General features: G+C 40.4%; 2 protein-coding genes across 5 annotated transcripts in view; one reads left to right on the top strand and one right to left on the bottom strand.

Annotated features, from left to right (window-relative positions):
• eps8l2 (EPS8 signaling adaptor L2) overlaps nt 1-9,673 on the top strand; it is a 33,213-nt gene extending 23,540 nt beyond the window's left edge. For all 4 annotated transcript variants that reach the window (XM_033635125.2, XM_033635124.2, XM_033635130.2 and 1 more), the window contains 11 exons: nt 533-621; nt 720-794; nt 1,869-2,017; nt 2,231-2,399; nt 2,495-2,529; nt 2,620-2,725; nt 3,471-3,590; nt 4,628-4,703; nt 4,895-5,066; nt 5,528-5,660; nt 8,781-9,673. In XM_033635125.2, the coding sequence (XP_033491016.1) occupies nt 533-621; nt 720-794; nt 1,869-2,017; nt 2,231-2,399; nt 2,495-2,529; nt 2,620-2,725; nt 3,471-3,590; nt 4,628-4,703; nt 4,895-5,066; nt 5,528-5,660; nt 8,781-8,858 (1,202 nt within the window). In that variant the 3' untranslated portion in view covers nt 8,859-9,673. The remainder of the gene's footprint in view (nt 1-532; nt 622-719; nt 795-1,868; nt 2,018-2,230; nt 2,400-2,494; nt 2,530-2,619; nt 2,726-3,470; nt 3,591-4,627; nt 4,704-4,894; nt 5,067-5,527; nt 5,661-8,780) is intronic.
• A 51-nt stretch (nt 9,674-9,724) lies between these two features.
• fads2 (fatty acid desaturase 2) lies at nt 9,725-19,756 on the bottom strand. The gene is made up of 13 exons (XM_033635131.2): nt 19,568-19,756; nt 18,711-18,988; nt 16,205-16,315; nt 15,645-15,842; nt 15,461-15,562; nt 15,262-15,387; nt 13,501-13,561; nt 13,350-13,426; nt 13,083-13,180; nt 12,729-12,825; nt 12,566-12,645; nt 10,366-10,491; nt 9,725-10,181 (listed from the first exon to the last, which is right to left on the bottom strand). Exons 2-13 carry the CDS (start codon nt 18,918-18,920, stop codon nt 10,130-10,132), a joined length of 1,338 nt encoding a protein of 445 aa, XP_033491022.2. The 5' UTR covers nt 18,921-18,988; nt 19,568-19,756; the 3' UTR covers nt 9,725-10,129.
• Between the last annotated feature and the right edge of the window lie 2,993 nt (nt 19,757-22,749).

Genomic DNA, 22,749 nt, shown 5'->3' with positions numbered 1-22,749 from the left:
GGGACCTTTGTTGAGAAACCATGATGCAGCACATTTTTTCTTGGGTTGTTGCTCTCAGGCCATGGTGGACTATTTGTCTGTGAAGCTGTTTATTAACTATCTTATCATTATTGCTAATTTCACAGAGGGATTACTGACCATGTCACCAGGGAAAACCCCACTCAAATCCCTGTAACATGTACCGACCAGGAAAAGATTTAAAATGACTACAACGAGATGCAAAGGAGCTGCAAAGAAACACAAAACCAAAAAAAAACATGAATAATGGCAACAAAGAGATGCAAAACAAGAAAAAAAAATACGAGGCAAAACCACAAAGCTGTTGCTCCTGTGCAGGAGAGAAGGTGGGACCCTTTGCATGTTTTTGCCCAGGGGCCCATAGTCTCATAATCCACCCATGGCAAATAAAATAGCAAGATTTCCTTGAACCGTTGCCAGAGAGTGAAACCTGCATCCTGTGTGTAATGTGTCTGTATGGCGGGCGGTAACTCTGGAGTCTGTGTGTGGTCATTGTTGCTCTGGTTGTTTACAGAGGGCATGCTGACCCTGCGAGCCAAGCCCCCCACTGAAGCAGAGTTCATTGATAGTCTGCAGAAACTGAAGCTGGCCCTCAACCTCTTGGTGAGATATCACAGCCTCCTAACCTCTCCTCCTTCGTTAGCTGTCCTCTCTTTATCACCTTCTCACTGTGTGTGTGTCTATTATGGCGCCCCCTGCAGGCCAAACTGAAGAAGCACATACAGAATCCCAGCGCGTCGGAGCTGATTCATTTCCTCTTCGGCCCTCTGGAGCTGGTAAGAGCTGTAAATCTGTTTAAAGTGTGTCTGATGTCAAACAGGTTTATATGGATGATCATCCTGAATACAAACTGTTTGTTTCTTTCAACAGTATAAATCCATGTCACACTAAATAAGTTCTCCATGTCAGTGAATGCTCTCAATGTTGACCGAGCCCACAGGCATATCTGACAAAATCACTCTGAGCTTTTTTAAATGCACAGAATCAAAGCAGTTTAGTGTTTGCATTGTCGCAATTAGACATTTCTCCTGTTGTTTGTATTTTTTCTGGCACCACACCCACTGCCACTCTGCTAAACTCTCACCAGACTGGAGCGACGTGGCTTTCAACACTGACTCAGGTGCAGCCACACTTACATAATGTTGGTTTCCCAAGCTGCAGTGTTCGTGCCACACCTTCGATACTGCTGGATAGAAACGCAGTGATTAGGCTCTTCCAGTTGATATGGTGCAGTAACCTCCGGACACTTTGGATTTGCTTGATAAGGTTGAGATAACGCTGGCGCAGTAATATTCAAAGTGTGGCCCCACGGCCTCCAGCTGTCCTCAACAATCAGCCTCAGTGTGCAGCAGCTTTAGACACATGTGTGGTCTGTTTTAAATTGTTTATCAATGTAAATAAGATGCAGAGATTTGTTATGCAGCTAACGTTTTATGTTTTATCCTGTATGGTGCTGTTGATTATTGCTTGATATTTATTATTTTTTTGCCTTTTGAAAGTAACAAAGCATCTTTAGATTAAAAGGACAGTTCACCCTCAAACAAAAAATACATATTTTTTTATCAATGTAGATTGTTTGTGTGAGTTGCTGAGTGTTGCAGAAATCAGTCGTAGAGATGTCTGCCTTCTCTCCAATGTAATGGAACTAGATGGCACTCGGCTTGTGGTGCTCAAAGTGCCCAAAATATTGATTTGAAAAACTCAACAGCAATGTCTCTTTCCAGAAATTATGACCCGATTACTCAAGATAATCCAAAAAAGTAATGATTTGGTACCATTAATATATATTATATGCAGAAAATATGTCCCTAGTCTGTAGTTGATTAGTAAATGTCTGAATATGTCCACAGGTGCTGCAGAGCTGTGGGAGTCCTGAACTGGTGCGTACAGTAATCTCCCCCCACCTTTCCAAAGACACTGTTGACTTCCTGCGAGGACACCTCAGCCCCAAAGAGATGACCATCTTTGAGCTGCTGGGCGACGGATGGACCAAACCCAGGTACGTAAATGTCCACACTTTTATCCAAAGCACTTTACACTTTGTCTCTCATTCACACACACAGCAATGATCTACCAAAGTGCTGGCTTGACCATCGGTTCAGTGTCTTTTCCCAGGACACTTAGACGTATGTGCATTATTACTGCTGGCTTCATCTGTGTCTATGTGCAGCTTGAAGGTCCCCTTTTGACCAATCTATCCCTCCTTCTGCAGAGCGGAGTGGCCCAGGGATCAGTGCGCTCCTCTTTATCTCCCAAAGTTTCGTAATGGCTGGGAGCCACCAGCAGAGATCTTCAGGGCGGCCTCATGGGAAACAGAAGGGCCCATGGGGCCGTTAGGGTCTCCCACCAGCCCCGATTACAGAAAACACTCAGCTGAGGATGTAAGAGTTTTGTTTATTATCCACCACCTGTGAATGTAGTGACAATAGCAGGTCCCGACTCCTGAAAATGTAACAATCTGTCTGCTTTTTTTTAGTATTACGGAACACACTCCTCAAACTCGTCGAATGGGTAAGTAATGACATCCTTTATACACTTTGTTGACTCTTTCACACAAAGACACATCAGACGGTGATGACAGGAAACCCTGTGTCTTTACAGGTCTTATAATGGGACGACCCTCACCCGCAAATATGCCAAAATTCGCTACCACTTTGTAGCACGGAATGCCAACGAGCTGTCAGTGCTGCAGGACGAAATCCTTGAGGTAAAGACAAAGTCATATTAACGTGTCCTTCATGTGAAGGTTGACACATACTTCTGAATTTAAACCAAATGCAGATGTACATTGTATCATGTGGCAGGGATGATGCAAACCCTAGTGAAACATAAACCGACCTTCTGTGATGTTAAAGTGGAAATAGACAAGTTTTTGCTTTAACTTATCATCATAAAGCAAATGTTGATTGCACAATGTAATGGTTAAAGAATAATGACAGCATCTGCGTTTAGATTGGTTCGCTATAAGCCTTGCTTTCACTGTGCAGTTCTGTCTGCCACTGGGGTACAATCTGCCAGGAAAATGAAGGCTCGATTTAAAGCACAAAGGAAGTCTGTCAACAATTGCACAACCAAAACAGGAAGAGGATGGTGCTTTAATTCTCACAATGGCCATCGGTAGCTCTCAGTTGTTAACCTAGAGTATCAGTGTAAGTTCTTTGCCGTTGCTATCCCCACTAACAGAAAATGGTAGACGGTGGAACAAGCAAAGTGACTGCGGAAAACAAAATGCAGTGTGGCCTGACAGCGGCGCAGACGAAAGTTGTCGGTGTCATTTAACAATTGCTAAGTTTGATTATGTCTTTTGTGACCTCGTTGTACAAATGAACCGATGTCCAGTGCCACTGAAGAAATTTTGCCAGGTCAAGTGTGTGTGTGTGTGTGTCACACAAGACTTGAGTTTAATTACAGTTTTCAGTGCTGTGGAGTGAGATGTGAAATGTGTCTCGCAGGTGATAGAGGATGACAAACAGTGGTGGAAACTACGGAATCGCAGCGGTCAGGCCGGCTACGTCCCGTTTAACATCCTGGATGTTGTGAAGATAGAGGAGCCAGAAGCCATCTATAACCAGGTGACCTGCTGCACTACACATGCACTGCATTGACATTATAGTCTTTGATGAACACCCACAGTAGTTTGGAGGAGCACAGAGATAGAAGAGATTCACTTAAACATTTCTATGTTAGTAGCTGCACAGAAAACATTTTAGACTTCAGGTTTTGCAGCAGTTTTAAGAGTCCAGTTTGTCTGCATTTGACTGGGTATACCAGCCTGCAGCCACAGGACATGTTGTGTTTTGAATAGATTTTTTCCGGCGTTTTGTACCTCGTATATGCGTCCGTATCACTTCAAGTTACTTTGCCTGCAGTTGTGATCCTTATCTGAACTGCACAAGCTTAGGCGTGTTGTCAAGAAGTGTCACAGTGAATTCTGAGAAATGCAAGCAGTCATAATGAAAGTCTAATTTAATGAGACAGCTCAAGGTTTCTTTATTGCTGCTTGTGGCGTAATTTGTTTTGGGAAATTGTTTCATCCAGGTTTAAAGTACGAAAGATGATTAGGATACAAACAGATAACAGAATTAGTGTCATGATAAAGAGACTCCAGAGATAAATAAGAAATCAGACAAATACAAAATGCAGACAAATAATAAACGATGTGTAGTATGTAGAAATTTTTTTAACATTTTGATTTAATACAAAGTTTAACACAGGATAATGCATCAAACATCACAGATAAAAGCTAAATAACAGGAACACTTGCAGTTGTGTGTCATCTGAACACAGGTCCTACACCAGTGCAGGTTTAGGTACAAACTCTGGTGATCATGCAACAGTGTTTTCCCACCCTTACTGAAGGCCTACATTCCTACAGACACACACTGCACTCATTCACGCTGCATGCAGGTTCACCAATGCCCTGCAGCAGGTGCTGCATGCAGCTTCTCTTCCTGGTGTCAGATACTTTCACACACATATTTTCTCTTTTGGCTCCTGGGCAAAAATGTATCAGCCGCCAGAGAGATGAAAGACAAACCTGTTTTTGGAATAATAGTGACTGCGGTTGTTTTCTTATGAAGTGTGTTTGTGTCTATGTGTGCGGTTGCAGCAAGGCTACAGGACATCCCCTCCTGGCACCCTGAGCCATGGAGACAGCTTCAACAAGGGCAGACCCAAAGACAAAAGTGAGTGAACACAAAAAACAAAGTCAGGAATCTAGGAACTACAGATATGTAAGAGCTGTTTTGTTGTTTTTATGACCTCCTATGTACAGCACTTTGTTTCAGCTGTGGTTGTTTTAAAGCGCTTTATAAATAAAGTTGAGTTGAGTTGTTCTCGTTCTGACGTCTGCTTCTGCCCTGCGTCTGTGCTATAGTGATGGATGAGGTCAACAATGAGCTATTAATTAAGATCACTGCTAACAAGAGCCAGCCGCCCACCAGGAAGTACCGCGTGGAGCGATCACCCAGCAGCCAAGTACCGCTCACCTATGACTCAAATCCAGAGCAGGTGACCGCATGGCTCAGCTCGAAAGGTTTTTCAAAACCGTAAGTCATCCATGACGCTCATCAATCCAGCAAATCAAAATACCTCCACACACCTTCAAGTTCCCACTGAAATATCAGGAAGTATTGTATTTCTTCAGCACAATAGAATTGTAGTTATTTGTATGCTTTGTTCAGACATTCATTTTCCTCCAGAGCCACCATGGGGTTGATTGAGTAAAATGTCTCAACAAAAATTGAATGGATTGCCATGAAATTCGACATTCAATTAGGATCAACCGGAATGAGCAGGTGTAATTAATAACATGAATGATGGCTGAGTTTCATGAAATGAGCGGTGAAGACACAACCCAAAGGAAACTGGTCGTTATTAATGTTATTGATCACATCTGTGTCTTTTTGAATGGTGTTCTCACTACTGGAAACTATGTGCAAAGTAAGAAATAAAGTAAATGTATGTATAATAATAATGATATGTGAATGAATTGCCTGTTTGTCTGCAGGACTGTCGAATGTTTGGGGATCCTGACCGGAGCTCAGCTGTTTTCCCTCAATAAAGACGAACTGAAGGCGGTGTGCGGAGACGAAGGCAGCCGTGTCTCCTCTCAGGTCATGGTGCAGAAAGCAGAGCTGGAGGTCAGTCACACACACGCTTGCACCAAAAAATCAGTAAAAAAAAAATTACAAACCAAAACAAATGAACAAACCTGTGTGCAAAGTAATGTAACAGTTAATAGATTTGAATAATATCCACCTGTCTTAGCTTTCAGTGTTACCTGGGCATGTTGGAACAAGTCAGTATACTTGTATAAAAGCTGGTGCCAGCTGTCAGATTATCAGAGAGTCACATTCACATTATAAATAATACAGGTGCAAACCAAAAAGTGGGTGTGAACACGCTGTAATCAGGTCAGAACTAACTAGGCAGGATTATAAGACAACTCCCTGCAAGGACAATAACATAATAACAAGCAGTTGTGCAGATTAAATTAATACACAAAAAGCAATTACACCATATTAAAATATACAGTAGATGAATCTCCTTACACTGCAAGTACTGTGAATGTGAACTACGTGGCAGACCTGTGTGTAACTCTGATGTTAAACTGTAAAGTGATTCATTACCTGTGATATTATTCATGAAATGTAAAATTAACTTAGTCTCTGTCAGGGTAATATGGGATCAAAGCGATGAGTACTAAGTCAAAGCAGAGTCACATAGTGAAATATGGAGGGGACAAAGAAACTGCCACAAAGAGAAGTATTTTGCATCTTTCAGTCAAAGATTACTGAAAGTCCCGGAGTTAAAGGGATACTTTGCCAATTTTCACCCAGCTTCATATCACAACAATGTGGGAAGTATGTGTACGTGACTCATGATAAAATTCCCTTGATAGTAGAGGCCCACATCTCCCTGCTCATCTCTCAGCTCAAATCAGAAACGCTTCATCCTGTGGGACTTCACTGGCTCTAGGGTAGGGCTGGGCCATATCATCTTGTTCACCATAATAGCATTATAATTTGAAATACCACATGAAGAATTCATATTGTGATAGTCGTGATATTTTGTCTTGTTGACATGTTGACGTCATACTGTCACTGTACCCACGGCAACAACAAGCATAGCTGAAAGCAAAATTATTACTGACTCCGCGGCGGTTCCTAAAGGAGGGGCAGCTTCAGTAGTGTGAAGTAAACTGTGGCGTCCTGAATGTTTTATGAACAGTCCCAGACTTCTCAGACTGTTTTAGTGAGTTACCACAAGTTCCCTGCAGAGGGAACTGATTCAGCAGCTTCTCTGGCAGCAGCACAGCGTCTCTCCCTCTCCTTCTCCGTGCGCACATGGGAGTCAGTGTCATCAAGTCATTTTGTCATAAACCTTTGGTAATGTTGTCCTACGTGCTGCTCGCAACTCAACAGAAATCTACGAATATGTGAATCTGCAGTAGTTATGGTAGCAGAAATGGCAGAGCATAAAGGTCCAACAACAAACAACAAACAAACAACTAAATCATTTAGGATTTTGCTAAAAGAAGGAAATCTCCTGTTTTTTAATATATATCGATCCCAGGGTACATTTTTGTATTTGGGAGCTGTTTAAATGTGTATTTTGTGGTATATTTTATTTTGTAGAACTATTTATATTGTATACAGAATCTGAATCTCACTCTGAGTTACTGTTGTTGTTTACAAACTAAAGAAATGAGAAATCATCTTTGTTTAGTTTTTACTGAATATTTGAGGGTAATCTGTTCAGTTGACATGTAAAACTATATCACTTATTTTGTTGCAATTCTATGTTCTTAAATTATGATAATAAAATATATTTTCTATTGTCAAGAATCGCAAAAATACCCTGAAATATCGTGATATTATTTTAGGGCCATATTGCCCACTACAGATTGCACTTCTGCATTTTCATAAGTCCAACACCACAGACACAAAGAGTATCGAAGCTGATCAAAAGATAGATGGGCGTCTGTGTCTCTCTCTGACCAAACTCAGATCAAACTGTAAAACTAGCCAGTGTTTGATAAAGACTTAGGGCTCTAGTTTCGCAGACCGGGCGCGGCGGAGGCGCAGCGCACCTGCGCTTCGCCAACTGGGTGTGGCCAGGCGGATTTTGTAAGTTTGGCACACCGTGCGCCCTGGCGCAGCTACTCCTCTTTCCCACCTCCGCCCCTCCTTCCGGCCCAAGTCGGAAAGAGGGAGGAGAGAAAGTGTGGAGTGGGTTTTACACACACCACACCAATCAAATGAGCCCCTCTCCTCGCCCTTAAATGTGCTGCGCCAAGGTGTAATGAGAGTTTACTCAATTCGCCATTGCAGAAGAGAGCAGCAGCGTCAGACGGCCAAACTCCTCCCAGGAGGAAACTTACGAGCAGACCTCCACGGGCTGATGATGCAAAGGTAGCCTGGGAGGAGGTCACCACAATTGTAAATCAATGTTGCGGTTCTCTCGTGCGCGCGCGCGCGTGCTCGTTCGCGTGTGTCGCGGGGAGTCCTCGCAGTCTCACTCTGTTTCTTTTCTTTTGACTTTTCTAAGATGACAGATGCTGAATATATACTCCCTATCTGATGCTGTGGCTGTTTGTGGTTGGCTGAGAGGGATGTGAACTCATTAGTTTGCAGCTGTGTTAATCAAATCAGGTTCGGTTTCCATTACGCGTGCCAAACGGTGCCAATCCCCTTTGATCTGACATCAGATGTGACGGGACAGTCGATATAGAGATACATTTATGTGCTGATTGCAGATAGTTGCATTGAATAGTGGTTTTGTGGCTATTTATTGCATCGTTAATGTGCCTGATATTCTGGAAGGTTGAGGTTTTGGTGACGTGTGCGCACTGTCCGCCGGTCAGCCAAACTTCGGCTTACACCGGCTGCGCTCCCCCTGCGCTGACAGTAGACCTGGTTTCAGATGGCGAGCTTTTAGCGCACCTTCGGCGAAGCCTTTTGGCACGAAACTGTCACTGCGCCAAGCTGGATCTCCAGAAACTAGCTCTGCGCGGGGTTCGCCACCCTGCGCCACCTGCGCTGCGCCGGGAAACTAGAGCCCTATGACACGAAACATCTGTTGCCAGTGCTTTTGCAGATTTCTGTCTTAACAATACAGTCAATGAAAAGCTCTAGATGGGCTTCTTTTCCAGCTCGCAGCCCCTGTCGCTCTCAAACCCTCGGCCTTTCTTTGTAACAGGAGAATTTGTAAGAGAGAAAAAGATTATAAAGATGGATTTTATTGTGTTTCCTTCGCAGAAGACCAGGGGAGACTCAGAGCTGCAGGAGGTCATGAAGCAGCGGCAGAGGAGGATCGACTCCGGCAGCAAAGACTGAACCTGCCGACCAACACGACCCATCCAGGCGCTTTCACTCTGTGACTGCAGCAGCTTCTACTGTTAGTTTTGACCTACAGTAAATCATACTGAAATGTTGTATGCATTTTTAATTGTATATTTATTTTGTATCACCCAATGTGTATGCATTCCAGTGTTTTCGTATCTAATTATGTTGCTTTTGTTTTCAGTAAATTTTGTTGTCGTACCCGTATGAACAGAGGAACATATAAATATATGTACAGTTTTGTGTGTGTGAGAGTGTGTGTGGGAGTGTGTGGGAGCACAACATGCATGTAACGTACATGCAGTATTTGTGCGAGCAGTGTGGTCAGTGTTTTAATGCACATTGTCAATATTGCAGCTGTTTACTGAATGGCTAAAATAGATCGTAGCTGTCGCATATCTAAATCTGTGCCAGAATGTTTGACACATTTTCTGATAATAGCCAATTATTTTCATATTACTGTTTACAGTTATAATAAATAATTCATCATGCTCCGTGTACATCAAAGCAGCCTCGTCATCCTGGTCGGTGGCTGCAGATCAGCATTAGGTATTATTATAAATACTGTGGCAAGAGAAATTGTTAATAATCCTGCATGAAGTTATTGTCAGTGAGATGCTGTCATTAATGTGTTTTTATGCAGCATGACATTTTGCAGAGTAAACTGTAGACACAGGAATAATAAGGAATATGTCAGAGTATGTTATGATATGAATATTAGATTTAGATGACATTCAAGAGGGTTGTAAATATTATGGGACACTTTAAAAATATATAATCAAAATAAACTTGGTAAATATTTGCTATCAGTTTTTTGCAGGTAATTCTTGTGTTCATCAGTGTGTTAATAAAACCAAACAGTCAATACAGTTCCTTTATTTAAACAGAAGCAGAGCAGAACAAGAGTTGCAAGTAAAGAAGTTAAATTAACTATAACTAATACTCAGTTATACAGGATTTGTCATATTTTATTGTTCATCATAGATAATGAAAAAACATCACTTTAAATACCTCACATCAGTTTCACAGCTGCATCTACAACACCATACTACAGTTGTTCAAGACACTGTAAGGCAACCAGAGAAATCCTGTGAGCACTAAAAACCCAGCACAGAATCTAAAAAAGACTGAACTATAACACCGGAGCTAAGAAAAGATCATTCCCACACTATCAACTGAATTATAAAACCAAACAGATACAATCAGTTTATGATGCAGAAGAGGAGAAACAACATCACTCCTTGTCGTGTCGAGAATAAAACTGGTCATTTATGGAGATATGCGTCGAGCCAGAGGTCACCTGAGTTCTTCAATGAGCTGAAAAAGAAAATGAGAACATTATTCTGTGAGCTGCTCTTTCAGTTCAGACCTTTGTTCAGGACTTCTGTACACACACACTCCTTTTGTGGCCTTTTTAGACTTAAAACCATGTTTTTGTTATTGCTTTGTACAACCTCAACATGTCTCATCCTGAGAGTAAATAACAAAATAATACACTTACATGAAAACATCAGTGATGCCTCGCCACAGTGTTTTCACCTGGTATGGAATCCCATGTTTCTCACACAGTGCACGGACCAGCGGGGCCACCAGGTGGTAGTTGTGGCGGGGCATCGTGGGAAACAAACTTCAGAGACAAAAGGAACAGAAGGCGTCTATCAGGCATCGCAGCATCCAGCATGTCTCGACAAGTGGGGTTTAAATTAACATGAATAATAATAAAGATTTATACAGTACTGTTCAGTGTAGTGAAACATGGCTGTGTTCACCCTTGTTTAACACATTTAACACATTCAGAACCCAAATATGTTAAAACACAAAAAGAAAATATATATTGTACAGGTGGATTTCTGCTCTCAGTGCATCCATAAATCAATAGAATTGTTTTTTTATTAGGATAATTTATTATGTGTTATTTTTTATGTCTATTCCAACGGACAAATAATCTTAACCCAGAAATCACCTAATACTAAAAATGACAGTAAATAGTCTTATCAGACCTTTTTATAACAAAAAACATGGTTTTAATATTATTCTTTTTACGAATGGTTAACTCATATTATTGAATAAAGTGATTATTTAAAACACATTGTAAATCTATTTTGTATTGTATTTGTCATCCTGACTCAAAATATCCTCAATTTCTGAAGTATCTCCAGAAAACAGTATGTTGAAAACCTTTTGAGAATAATATTCAATGTACATATACCTAATAAATATGCATTATAAGCTGATTGTATCATTAGAAAATCAACGGCGACACAGATTCACTGTTTTGAGTACAAACCATGAATCTTTCATATGATATTTTGACATGTATAAATAATATAACATCTCATGTTTAGTTAAAACACAGTTTAAACACAAATTATGTATTTCAACAATAAGATTAAAGGACTGAAATGTGCCTTGGGCTTATTAAAAAAGGGAGTGTGGCTCTACTGTAGTCCACTTTAGATGGTGTGGAACACTGTGATTGGATTATAGCTATCCCATTAAATAAGTCTGTGCATTTGGGTGGAGGCAGACAACAGTAATCATAGATCTAGACATCCTAGAAAAGTTATGTCCATTGGAATGGACGGGGGATCTGAACGGGTTAAAACAGCAAACTCTGCAATGCCCAACTGGAGGTAAACCAGGTCACACTCAATAAAAAGTTTGACGTTCACATTAGCTGTATGCTTCCTCTTCTGTAAATGATACTGCACACCGAGGAAACGTTTGTACTTGTTACTCTTCTGTTTTATAAAGACATAAAAATGCAGGAGAGGGGAACTTTAATAGACTATTTATTTACTCTGAGTGCAAATCAATACACTGCTAGCTGGACAATGCAGCTGCAGTTCACCCAGAAATGACAATTTAATAATTTCACTCTCATTCACAGTAAATTCACAAGAAATAAAACTCACTGATGTTGACTTAATTTCATCAAATACAGTACCACACCACAATACATGTAGTGTTGTGTAGTTTTCAAATGCACTCAAGGTCCTGAAATGTCACCCCTTGACATACAGTTTTAACATCCCGTTTCCCTTTTAAAAGCTCTAAAAATAAATAGTTAGCTTCTTACTTTGAGTAAAAGTGTCCGACATGAACACACTGTTGTCTGCCAAAGTGAGAACTATCTGTTTTAGCCTATATTTGTTTTTCTACCAGACTTTCTGTTTTTTTCCTTCTGAAGATTAGCTGAGTCAGCTAACAAGCTTTTCTCCAAAAAACGTTAATTTTTAATGTTATTTAGTCATGAAATTCTTGTGTACTTAGGTTTATTTGAAACCAAGTTTTAAGGGTCTTTAACTAACTTAAACTAATTTTTATACTGTAAAACAATTTATTTATATTTTATACAATAAAATAATTTTGTACACGTTTCTCCAAAGGTCAGACCGTTTCTTTGAAAACGTTGTGTATTCCAGTGGAATTTAAAATAAAGTTTAGTAGGTTGGAGAAGTGTTTGGCTGCACAGTTTGACTTTGTAATGGCTGACCACTGCTTACTAAAGGGTTAAATTGTAGTTTAATGATGATTTCTGTGTGCTGCAGGAGCGTTCAGAGATGTTTGATAGACCGTTAATCGTTTTGTGTCTACAGAATTATTGTTTCTGATTTATTCTTAGGAGCTTAGTGTCTGTTTTCCCTTAAAACTTTAAACTGGTGAATGCAGGCTCTCCTTAGACTCAATCACTGACTTACTGGTGTTCGATTTGAAAGTTGAGGTGTCCACTGAACCAGTCATTGAAGGGGGATTGTTTGATGTTACAGGTGGCTTGTAGCTAAAGAGGAAGACGAGACAAAAGTGAATACATCAGCAGCACCTTCAACAGGCTGTTGAAGTGTTTCCGAACAAACCGGGTACCTGCATGGACAGCCAGTCCCGGTGCTTCTCGTGGTCGATGTCCATTGGTAGATGATTCATCTGAGTCACCCACACAAACCAATGACTCTCCAAAAACCTGTCATTCATTAAAACACAACAGTCACAACATGCAATCAAGGTGTTTATGAAGTCTTATAAAGGGTTTGTAAGTTGAAACTAATGGGTTTATTTAAGTTAATGCATCATTTATTTATATTTTTATTTATATTAGATGATCCATTATAACTTAGTCTGTTTTTGCTATCCAGCTCTTTACTGTAAGTATTAGTGACAATGAGTGTTTGATGGCAGTATACTATTATGGTACATGTATGTTAGGGTTGTGATGGTTACCTGACAAAGCTGATGAGCAACACTGAGCCAAACAGGCCATACATGGGAATGTAACAGCACAGGTAGCGCAGGTAGTAAGACATGGACCAAGCCAGATCCTTTACAAGACAGGGAGGTTAATATGATTGATCTTTGTAATAAACCAGAGTCATGAATCTCTGACACTCATCTTTTATCTTTACATAGCCCACACGTAACCTGACATATCCTAGAAATAGAGAGTCTTCATATAAACAGCACTGTACGACACAGAAGACAGCATCTTACCACCCAGTCATGGCGGGAAATCATGGTGCGTATTATCTGAATGTGGAAGTAGACTGGAATGAGCAGTGGTGGTCCAACTATGAGAGAAAAAGACAGTTATTCCGGTGAAGTTTTATAGTTTCACTTTTTAAAATGACTCGAAGACACTTACCAAGAAAGAAGTACTGGTGTTGGTGATGATAGGGCATATATTTAATCTTCTTTATGCCGTACTGTAACAAAGAGGAAAACAGAGTTAGAGTGAACAACTGGTGAAATATTAAATACTACATATTTTTACTCTTACCTGTAGTGCTGTCAAACTATTTATTAACCCAGATTGTTTTGGTGTGAGTTGACAAGTCTGGAGATATTGGCCATAGAGATGTCTGCCCTCCTGTCTGAATATAATGGAACTAGATGGCACTCGGCTTGCGGTGCTCAAAGTGCCAAAAAAATACATTTTAAAAACTCAGCAGCAATGTCTTTTTCCAGAAATCATGACCCGGTTACTCAAGATAATTCACAGACCTTGTTGTGAGCAGTTTCATACGGTTACAGGCCTACACCTGTAACCGTATCAGCGCACAAACGGACATGTGCATCCTTACCTAGTTCATCTAGCACCATTGAGCTTGAACAGGAGTGAGTGTGTTTGGTGGTGTTTGGATAGGTCAAATCACTGTGGAGAATCCTGTCAGAACTCTGGGTTTGCCTTAACAGAGAGCAGTTCCAGTAGTCAGGCCTTATTGCAGTTAAGAGATGCTTTATTTCACTCTACATGCAACATATTCTCACTCCGACCTTGTCACGTATCGCCACTCGGCCGTGGACTTTCCATGTCGACACATGACGTGCAAGGCACCCTGGATGCGTCTGTTGTTGACGTTCTGGGATGCCGTGTCAACTTCAGCCTGTTACATGCATTGTGTCTTTTCAAAATACACTTCAGTTGGGGCGTCAGTGGTTTAGTGGTAGAGCAGGCGCCCTGTGTACAAGGCTGTTGCCGCAGCAGCCCGGGTTCGACTCCAGCCTGTGCCTGTCACTTTGCTGCATGTCACTCCCTTTCTCACTCTCCCCCTTTCACGCTTGTCTGTCCTATCAAATAAAGGCTAAAAATGCCCAAAAAATATCTTAAAAAAAAAATACACTTCAGTTTTCACAGGAAATGTACAATTTGCAAACAGCATCTTTAAAAAAATGTTGTAAGTCAGTGCAACACTCCAAATTTACCTTTTTTTCTTCAACAACAAATGCACATGGTTACGTTTAGCCAATACGTGCACGTGGTTAGGGTTAGAAAAATATAACAGGGTTGGCTTTACATTCATGTGGGAAGTGAACACCAGCCTCCTGGGTGAAAGTTGATTGTTGGACCGATCCACCACTCCTCCTGCCAGCCCTACTCGGACTTTTTGCCGGCTTAACTTACATTGTTGTCTGGCCGCATTTCCCCCAATGCTGTCAGGCACTGTTACACACTGACGGCACCCAGCTGCATACCATGCCGACGTGAAAACCTCACACAAGCCTCTCGTTCATGTGTAGATGTTTCCTTCTGCATGGTGATACGGTTGGTGGGTGTAGTTCAGTAGAAAGAAAATAGATCCTACATGAAACTGCTCACAACAAGGTCTGTGGATTATCTCGCGTAACTGGGTCATGATGTCTGTAAAGAGACATTGCTGTTGGGTTTTTCAAATGTATTTTTTTGGCGCTTTGACCACCACAACCTAAGTGCCATCTAGTTCCATGATATTAGAGAGAAGGCAGACATCTCTACAGCTGATATCTCCAACACTCGGCAGCTCACACCAAAACAATCTAGAGTGATAAAAAGCACTACAGGTAAGAGGAAAATTTGCATTTTTCATTTTGGGGCGAAGTGCCCCTTTAAGAGCTTTTTAAGACATCAGACATATTTGTAACTTGCCTCCACTGGTTGAGTGGTTCCAACTACAAAGATGTGCAACATGTTGACATCAGGGTCCTTACTGAAGATGTTGGGTTTAGCGTGATGCTGGAAATGCCGGTGATTCCACCAGTTGGCAGATGCTCCCTGAGAAAACAATCTCTTAAACATCTGTGTAAAATCTTCAGGAGACAAATAAACAATTGAGAATACCAATCACCTTCAAATGGCCGATGGCAAACTTGTGCAATATGTGATTCCAGCTGGACTTCTTGAAGACAGACAGGTGGCCAAAGTCGTGCTGCAGCCATCCAGCCTGCAACTACAGACGAAGAAGAGCAACAAGCACTGACTCACAGTTCATCAACAACATTTCGACAAAGAGATAATGATGTTTGAGTCACCTGAGCGGTCGCCAGCATGAAGGAGATCAGAAACGTCAGTGTCCAGCTGGTTCCCCAGACCCAGATGATGAGCCAGGCGAGGGCCTCCAGCAGCAGGATGTGACCCAGGTGGAGGCAGAAGAACAAAGGCCGAGCTTGAAACAAACCCTCCCTCTCCGCCTGCACCCGTAAAGTGTGGAAATCTTGTATGATTGTTGCCTGAGAGCAGAGAAGAAGAGATACATCTGCCAGTTTTGAGCTAGCTGAGAGAAATGTAGGTTCTCATAGCAGTTGAGGATGTGCAGCTTCAGGGGTTTAGTACAGAGGTAAAAAAAAAAGGCATTAAAGCAGTTTGAGTTATTTAACAGCTGATGAAACCCGAGTGTCCAGAATCTCAGATGTGCCCGAACACTGTCAGACTCATGAATAACAAAACAGATCTGTGAATGGTTTGACCTACTCCTCTTCCTCAGGTGTTTCTGTACATGGTGTCCATCCGGCCATGTTGTCCCTCTGACACTAAAGCTGCTACATGAATAATGAGGTGTTTTTTTATTTGAAGAATCCGAGACGGATCTCACGTTTTTGTCTCGGTCCTGGCTGGGCTCTGTCGCTGCCAGCTCTCCGATGAGCAGGGGCTTCAGAAACTTTTGCACAAGCTTTAAATCAGGATGAAAAGCGGTGAACGCCTCCTGGAAAACAGAAATGAGAAATCCTATCAGGGATTCAGTAAATAAAACAGGTACTTACATTTATCAGTGGTGGAGGAAGCACTCAGGCAGTTTAGTCAGAGGGAAACTTCAATATTTTTCATCCTCAACCCTATTCTCCCATGTTTTTGTGTCTGAATGAGAAATGGGAAAAACAGTTTTTGAAATTGGTCCAGTATTGAGTGACAGGGCTGCAACCAGCTGCCACGAAACAGGCTGCAATGTAATTATACCCATTGGGGCGACCTCTAGCTCACCAGGTAAAGTGTGCACCCCATACAGGCTGAGACCTTTGCAGCAGTTTGATTCCAGCCTGTGGCCCTTTGCTGCATGTCATTAAAGGGAAAAATCCCCAAAACATAATCTTAAAAAAAAGTGCAACATCAGTGTATGTCCACTCCTGTTTGTATTTGTCTTTCTGCAACAACTCAACTCGCGAGAATTCAGAACGAGACTTCTTCTCAAGCGAGACCTGGTTAGACACAGTAACAAACACATCAGATCAGTGAAAGGTACAAACTGCGAGTAGGTAAAACTGCAGCTAGAGCAGCTGCATGAACCACCCTCTAGCTACATGACTCACCCACCACACCTACATGGGAATTTCCTGGGAAAAACCCTGGGATAGCAAAGGAATGGCCCACCTTACCATGCCCTACTCTGCCTCTTATTCTACCCTGACACTCTACCCATGGTCCCCTTGTTCCCATGCCCCCATAGTGCTCATTTAGGGCGCTGCATTTTAACCTAAATCCAACCAATCTAACTGCTCTTGCCTTAACCTAACCAATCCAACCAGTGAAGACAACAAGTACAAGCAAGTCGTAGGGAGCTAGGGCAGGTCATTCCTTCACTATCCTAGGATTCGCAAATATGCCACTTACCCTTCAGTCCATGGTCGGCCCCCTTCACCCCATAATTGGCTAAAAAGTGGTATTCCTAACAAAACTGCAAAGTTAGCAATTAGCCATCTATGTAGCATTACATTAAAAACGGGGAGATTAAGGTTAAGGTAAGGGTATTGTCTTTACTTATGGTAATGCTACATTAGCGATTAGCTAGCATTAGGGTTTAAGGTTAAGGTTAGGATAAGGGCAATGGGAAGGGTTACGTCTCGTTACTTATAATGTGAATCAGGTCTTTATATATTATGAATTATAAAGTGAATTATTGCTACATTTGGTCTCATTTATTCACTACCATGTTGTCACAGGGTTCAGATGGCTGTCATGTTGGTGGGTTTGTCTTATACTAATGGTGGGCACCAAATGTGTCTGCAGCTTTACATGTCTCAAAAGCTGTAGAAAAATACCCAAGTGAAAATACTTAAGTGTTGCCAGCAAATTGTTCTCATATCAAAAGTAAAAGTAATCATTCTGCAGAAACATGGCTCCTGTCAATGACATATTATTATATGTGACAGTTTTAGATTGTTAATACTGATGCATCAAGGTGTAAGCAGCATTTCAATATCGTAGTTTAGTGCAGTGGTTCCCAGCCAAGAGGTCAGGCCCCTCAGAAGGTCACAAGAGGGGTCAGGAGATGATTGGCGGCACACAGATGCGGAAAGAAAACAGTTACAGCTGAAACTGCTAACAACTCATAGACCTCTAATACGTGACAAGAGGCTCCAACTAAACACTGTTTGTTGTCCTTTTTTGTGATGAGTCACAAGCCAAGAGGCTGGAAACCACTAATTAACAACAGCTGGATTATATTAGCTCAGCATGTTGGATTTCTGTTAATTATATTTTGTATAAATAATCCAAATCTGCAAAGTGACTAAAGTTGTCAAATATATATGGTGGAGTAAAAAGCCGGTTACACGTACTTAGTTACATTCCACCATTGACATTTATGAACACCACACCAACAAGACTCAGTTATATTCTCAGGAATTTCATTTAGGGTTGTAAAGTAAGTACATTTACTCAAATACTGTACTTAAATACAATTTTGAGGTACTACTCTACTTGAGTATTTCCATTTTCTGCTACTTTCTTCTTCTGCTTCATTACATTTTGGGAGCAAACATTGTTCTTTTTACTTCACTATAGTATGTATGTGACAGCTTTAGTTACTTTGCAGATTTACTAGGCTTAGATTGTTGATACAAAATATAAATTAGCTAATAAATAATGATGTATAATCAAACTATCCAGCAATGTATAAAGTTTTTAAAATGAGCTCCACCTTTAGCAGCAACATTAAAATGACAAACACATTAATCATTTTATAATAATATTTAATATGATATGATTCTGCATTATGAGTACACTTGATACTTTAAGTATATTTTGATGCTTTTGTCATTTTTCTTAAGTAAAAGTTTGTTGAAATTTTACTGTAACTTTCTGGGATTAAAACAACATGTTACCGTGGCATCCTCTCCAGCATAGTGACTGATGACCCGGATCCCTCCTGGGTGCCTTTTAGCCCACTGTGTGATGTTGTAAACCTTCCGATCGATCACCAGCCACTGGTCATTCCTGTCGCAGTGACTCTGCACCTCCTCCCAGGTGTAGACACCACCAGCCCGCCCACTGCCCTGCTCCCCTGGCTCCGTCAGCTGGCCTCCACCTCCCATCCTCACTGCTGTCTCTGGCCTGGGTCCACCTGAACACTAAAGGGCCAGTCAGCCACAAAGTTTGACACCTGGATGTTACAGACAGAAAGAAGAAGGAGTGTTTAACGCCCCTGTCTGGCAGTGTGCAGTCACAGATTGTGCAGAGGGAGCAGCAATGAGGAAGAGTGTTTTAACCTGTTGCTCTCTTTGCTTTAACCACCCAACTCATTGTGACAGAAGAGAAGTCAGACAAAGAGCAGAGCAACATCCCCACTAATAATTGATGATGAAATCCGACTAACAGGAGGCTGCTGGTGAAGCAGGGCGCATTTTCGCATATGGATCACTTGTTTGTATAAACATTAACCTTTGATACACATGCCGCATGATAGAAACACTGGAAATAATCTATATTTAGCCTGTAGGTGCGTTTTTGTGCGACTGTTCATTTCCATAGCAGCGCATTTATGCAATAAGTCGCATTTCATCACACTAAAAAGCAGTTGATGCGCAAAAACAGGACACAAATCAGACCCATGAAACCACAAACTGCCTATCGATTAACGTTTATCACCCGCGTATTGATCAGTTGGACAGTAATCGCAGAGAGCGGCTGGCGGGCTGTGCAGGCCCGCTGCATGGAAAGATGAAAAATATTTCACACTTACAGTATCCAGATTTTGGCTACTCTCCCTTGGTTTCAGTCACACTGACACACCGACTCATTTTATCTGCTCCCGCTCCGGTCACAGTCATTTCCAATAGTAAACATCCCAAAATTCATCCTCTTGTCTTGTCTAATATGTTCACGGACTCATTCACCCACTCATTCAGTACAAATTCCGAGCAGATCATTCGAGGGTTTCTGGGCCAATCGGCGTACAGTATATCCTGGACCGCAGGCTGATGTGCAATAGGCTCAACAAGCAGCTCGTCTGAATATCACACAGTCCACTCACAGTCAGTGCGCTCACACGGAAACAGCCGCTCACACACCAGCCACCATGTTACATGAATATTAGCCACCATTATGTTATATACAGTATGTTACATGAATATTAGCCACCATTATGTTATATACAGTATGTTATCCAGCATTATGTTATATACAGTATGTTACATGAATATTAGCCACCATTATGTTATATACAGTATGTTATCCAGCATTATGTTATATACAGTATGTTATCCAGCATTATGTTATATACAGTATGTTACATGAATATTAGCCACCATTATGTTATATACAGTATGTTATCCAGCATTATGTTATATACAGTATGTTACATGAATATTAGCCACCATTATGTTATATACAGTATGTTATCCAGCATTATGTTATATACAGTATGTTACAGTATGTTATCCAGCATTATGTTATATACAGTATGTTACAGGAATATTATCCACCATTATGTTATATACAGTATGTTACATGAATATTAGCCACCATTATGTTATATACAGTATGTTACAGGAATATTAGCCACCATTATGTTATATACAGTATGTTATCCACCATTATGTTATATACAGTATGTTACATGAATATTATCCACCATTATGTTATATACAGTATGTTACATGAATATTAGCCACCATTATGTTATATACAGTATGTTATCCAGCATTATGTTATATACAGTATGTTACATGAATATTATCCACCATTATGTTATATACAGTATGTTACATGAATATTAGCCACCATTATGTTATATACAGTATGTTATCCACCATTATGTTATATACAGTATGTTACATGAATATTAGCCACCATTATGTTATATACAGTATGTTACAGGAATATTATCCACCATTATGTTATATACAGTATGTTACATGAATATTAGCCACCATTATGTTATATACAGTATGTTACAGGAATATTAGCCACCATTATGTTATATACAGTATGTTACATGAATATTAGCCACCATTATGTTATATACAGTATGTTACATGAATATTAGCCACCATTATGTTATATACAGTATGTTACATAAATGTTATAACAGTGTTACTGCACATTATCATTGTAGCCTACAACATTAAATATGATCGTAGTGGTTATTTTAGTAGGGTGAATTAAGGGTGAATTTCCTCCCTCTGTTAGCTTTCTTGCCATAAATTTAAAAAACAACAACAAATGATACATGTGTGTAATATTGAAGATGTTACCTGTCCATTTAAGGAGGATAGAATTTTCTATCATATTCCAAGAAGACATGACATACCCTTTTTATGTAAACTGACCCCAATTAGGTGACTAGGACAACACATCTTGTCACTGATTAAGGTCAGTGTAAGCATATATATCCTCCGGAGACCCTCTGTCCTCATATATGGACATCACATTTTGGGTTTACTTGACCTTATACTTCTTTGTACTTAACTCAGACCTGTTGTCCTCATTCGTGGACACTTTTTCGTGCAGTCTAGTGGTAGCAAGAGCACAATATCTACTAATCCATGTAAAAACAAGATGGCAGCCATCTCTGCCAAGTCAGTCTGCAGTCAATCCCAAGACAAAAGTGGACAAGGTCCAAAACATCACATTTTATGGTTGACACTTGTTTATTTATGAGTAATAATGTTTGTAGTTTGATTTGGCAGCAAATTTCACCAATTTTAGTAAGAAGTAACAGTAACAAGCTAAGACACTGTTAGTTAGGAAGTACTTGTTTTAAGACACTGGGACTTAATTATCGTCTCGTTTGAGGACATTGGGACTTTATTGTCGTCTCGTTTGAGGACACTGGGACTTTATTATCATTAACAATGACAAAAAATTAGTTAGCATCACATAATGTGTGTTTTTTAATCTAGTGGAAGGATTCTTCGGTCAAAGTTGAAATAACAAAGATTTGATGGGTTATAGTGAGATTTGCAGTTCCCGCCCCACTGACTCCCGTAGAACTGACACCAAAGGTTGCCACCTCAAACCCCTTCACTGTCTTTGTGACTGTTCCTTTTTTTATATTTTCCTTGCTATATCATATCATTTATCATAAGCAAGTACAGTCATACAGTATACTTTTCAAATATGTAATAAATGAAAGCCACTACCCTCTATATAAATTATACAGCATTACATAAATGATTAACACTTTACTTAAGCTTATTGTGGGCTATCTGGAAAATATGATGTAATAAAGGCATTAACATTAATTAAATATGAGCCTGTGGGCTGTGTTCTGCTGGGGTAAAAGCAACACCACTTGGACACACAAAATGCATGCACTGTAGTACATCCAAGCAGCAACCTCTAGGGCTGAAAATGAAGTCAACATGGAAGTGACAAAGGTGCAGTTCCTTAAATGGCCACTTGGTGCTAACTCCAAAAGTGAGTCAATCATCATAGACCCCTATGTTAAAATGCCAAACTGTACTGCAGAAACAAACATGTTTACAGCCTGGTACAGAAAATCTATCCATCTATCTATGTAGAGTTGAAACTTTTATTCACTCTTTTTTTGTTCAGAGAAGATTTAATGTGGCTTTTTTCTCCCCCTTTTACATTGACCAACACGGTCAAGATGAAAACACATCTAAATTCATCTCTTTGATTAAATGTTATAAGACAACAAAACATGAAAATAGGTAGTTGATAAATGTGCAAATAAGTGTTACTGTAATAAACATAGTACATTTTGTGGTCCCCACATTTTTGACACATCTAATTGCTAAATATCTGTATAAACTTTGCAAGAAAAAGGCAAATATTGGTCAATTTTACCACATACATTTGGACAACATGCCCTTAAAGATATTTATAAGAATCCTAAATGCATTTGTTGTTACAATCAACAAGGTGAACCCAAAAGCAGAACACAAACTCAGGAAGAAA

Source organism: Epinephelus lanceolatus, chromosome 5 (assembly GCF_041903045.1).
Source record: "Epinephelus lanceolatus isolate andai-2023 chromosome 5, ASM4190304v1, whole genome shotgun sequence".
Taxonomy (NCBI): Eukaryota; Metazoa; Chordata; class Actinopteri; order Perciformes; family Serranidae; genus Epinephelus; species Epinephelus lanceolatus.
Note: the sequence above shows the minus strand (reverse complement) of the source record. Positions and strands in the feature narration are given on the sequence as shown.

Bases quoted from the DNA above. Each gene is read 5' to 3' on its own strand.
- fads2 (XM_033635131.2), bottom strand. From the start codon at position 18,920: ATGGGAGGTGGAGGCCAGCTGACGGAGCCAGGGGAGCAGGGCAGTGGG. The intron at 15,843-16,204 runs GTGAGATCCGTC...CTCTGCTCTCAG, and splicing joins GCCAGGACCGAGACAAAAAC to GCAACAATCATACAAGATTT. The intron at 15,563-15,644 runs GTGACTCAAACA...CTTCGTCTGTAG, and splicing joins TCATGCTGGCGACCGCTCAG to TTGCAGGCTGGATGGCTGCA.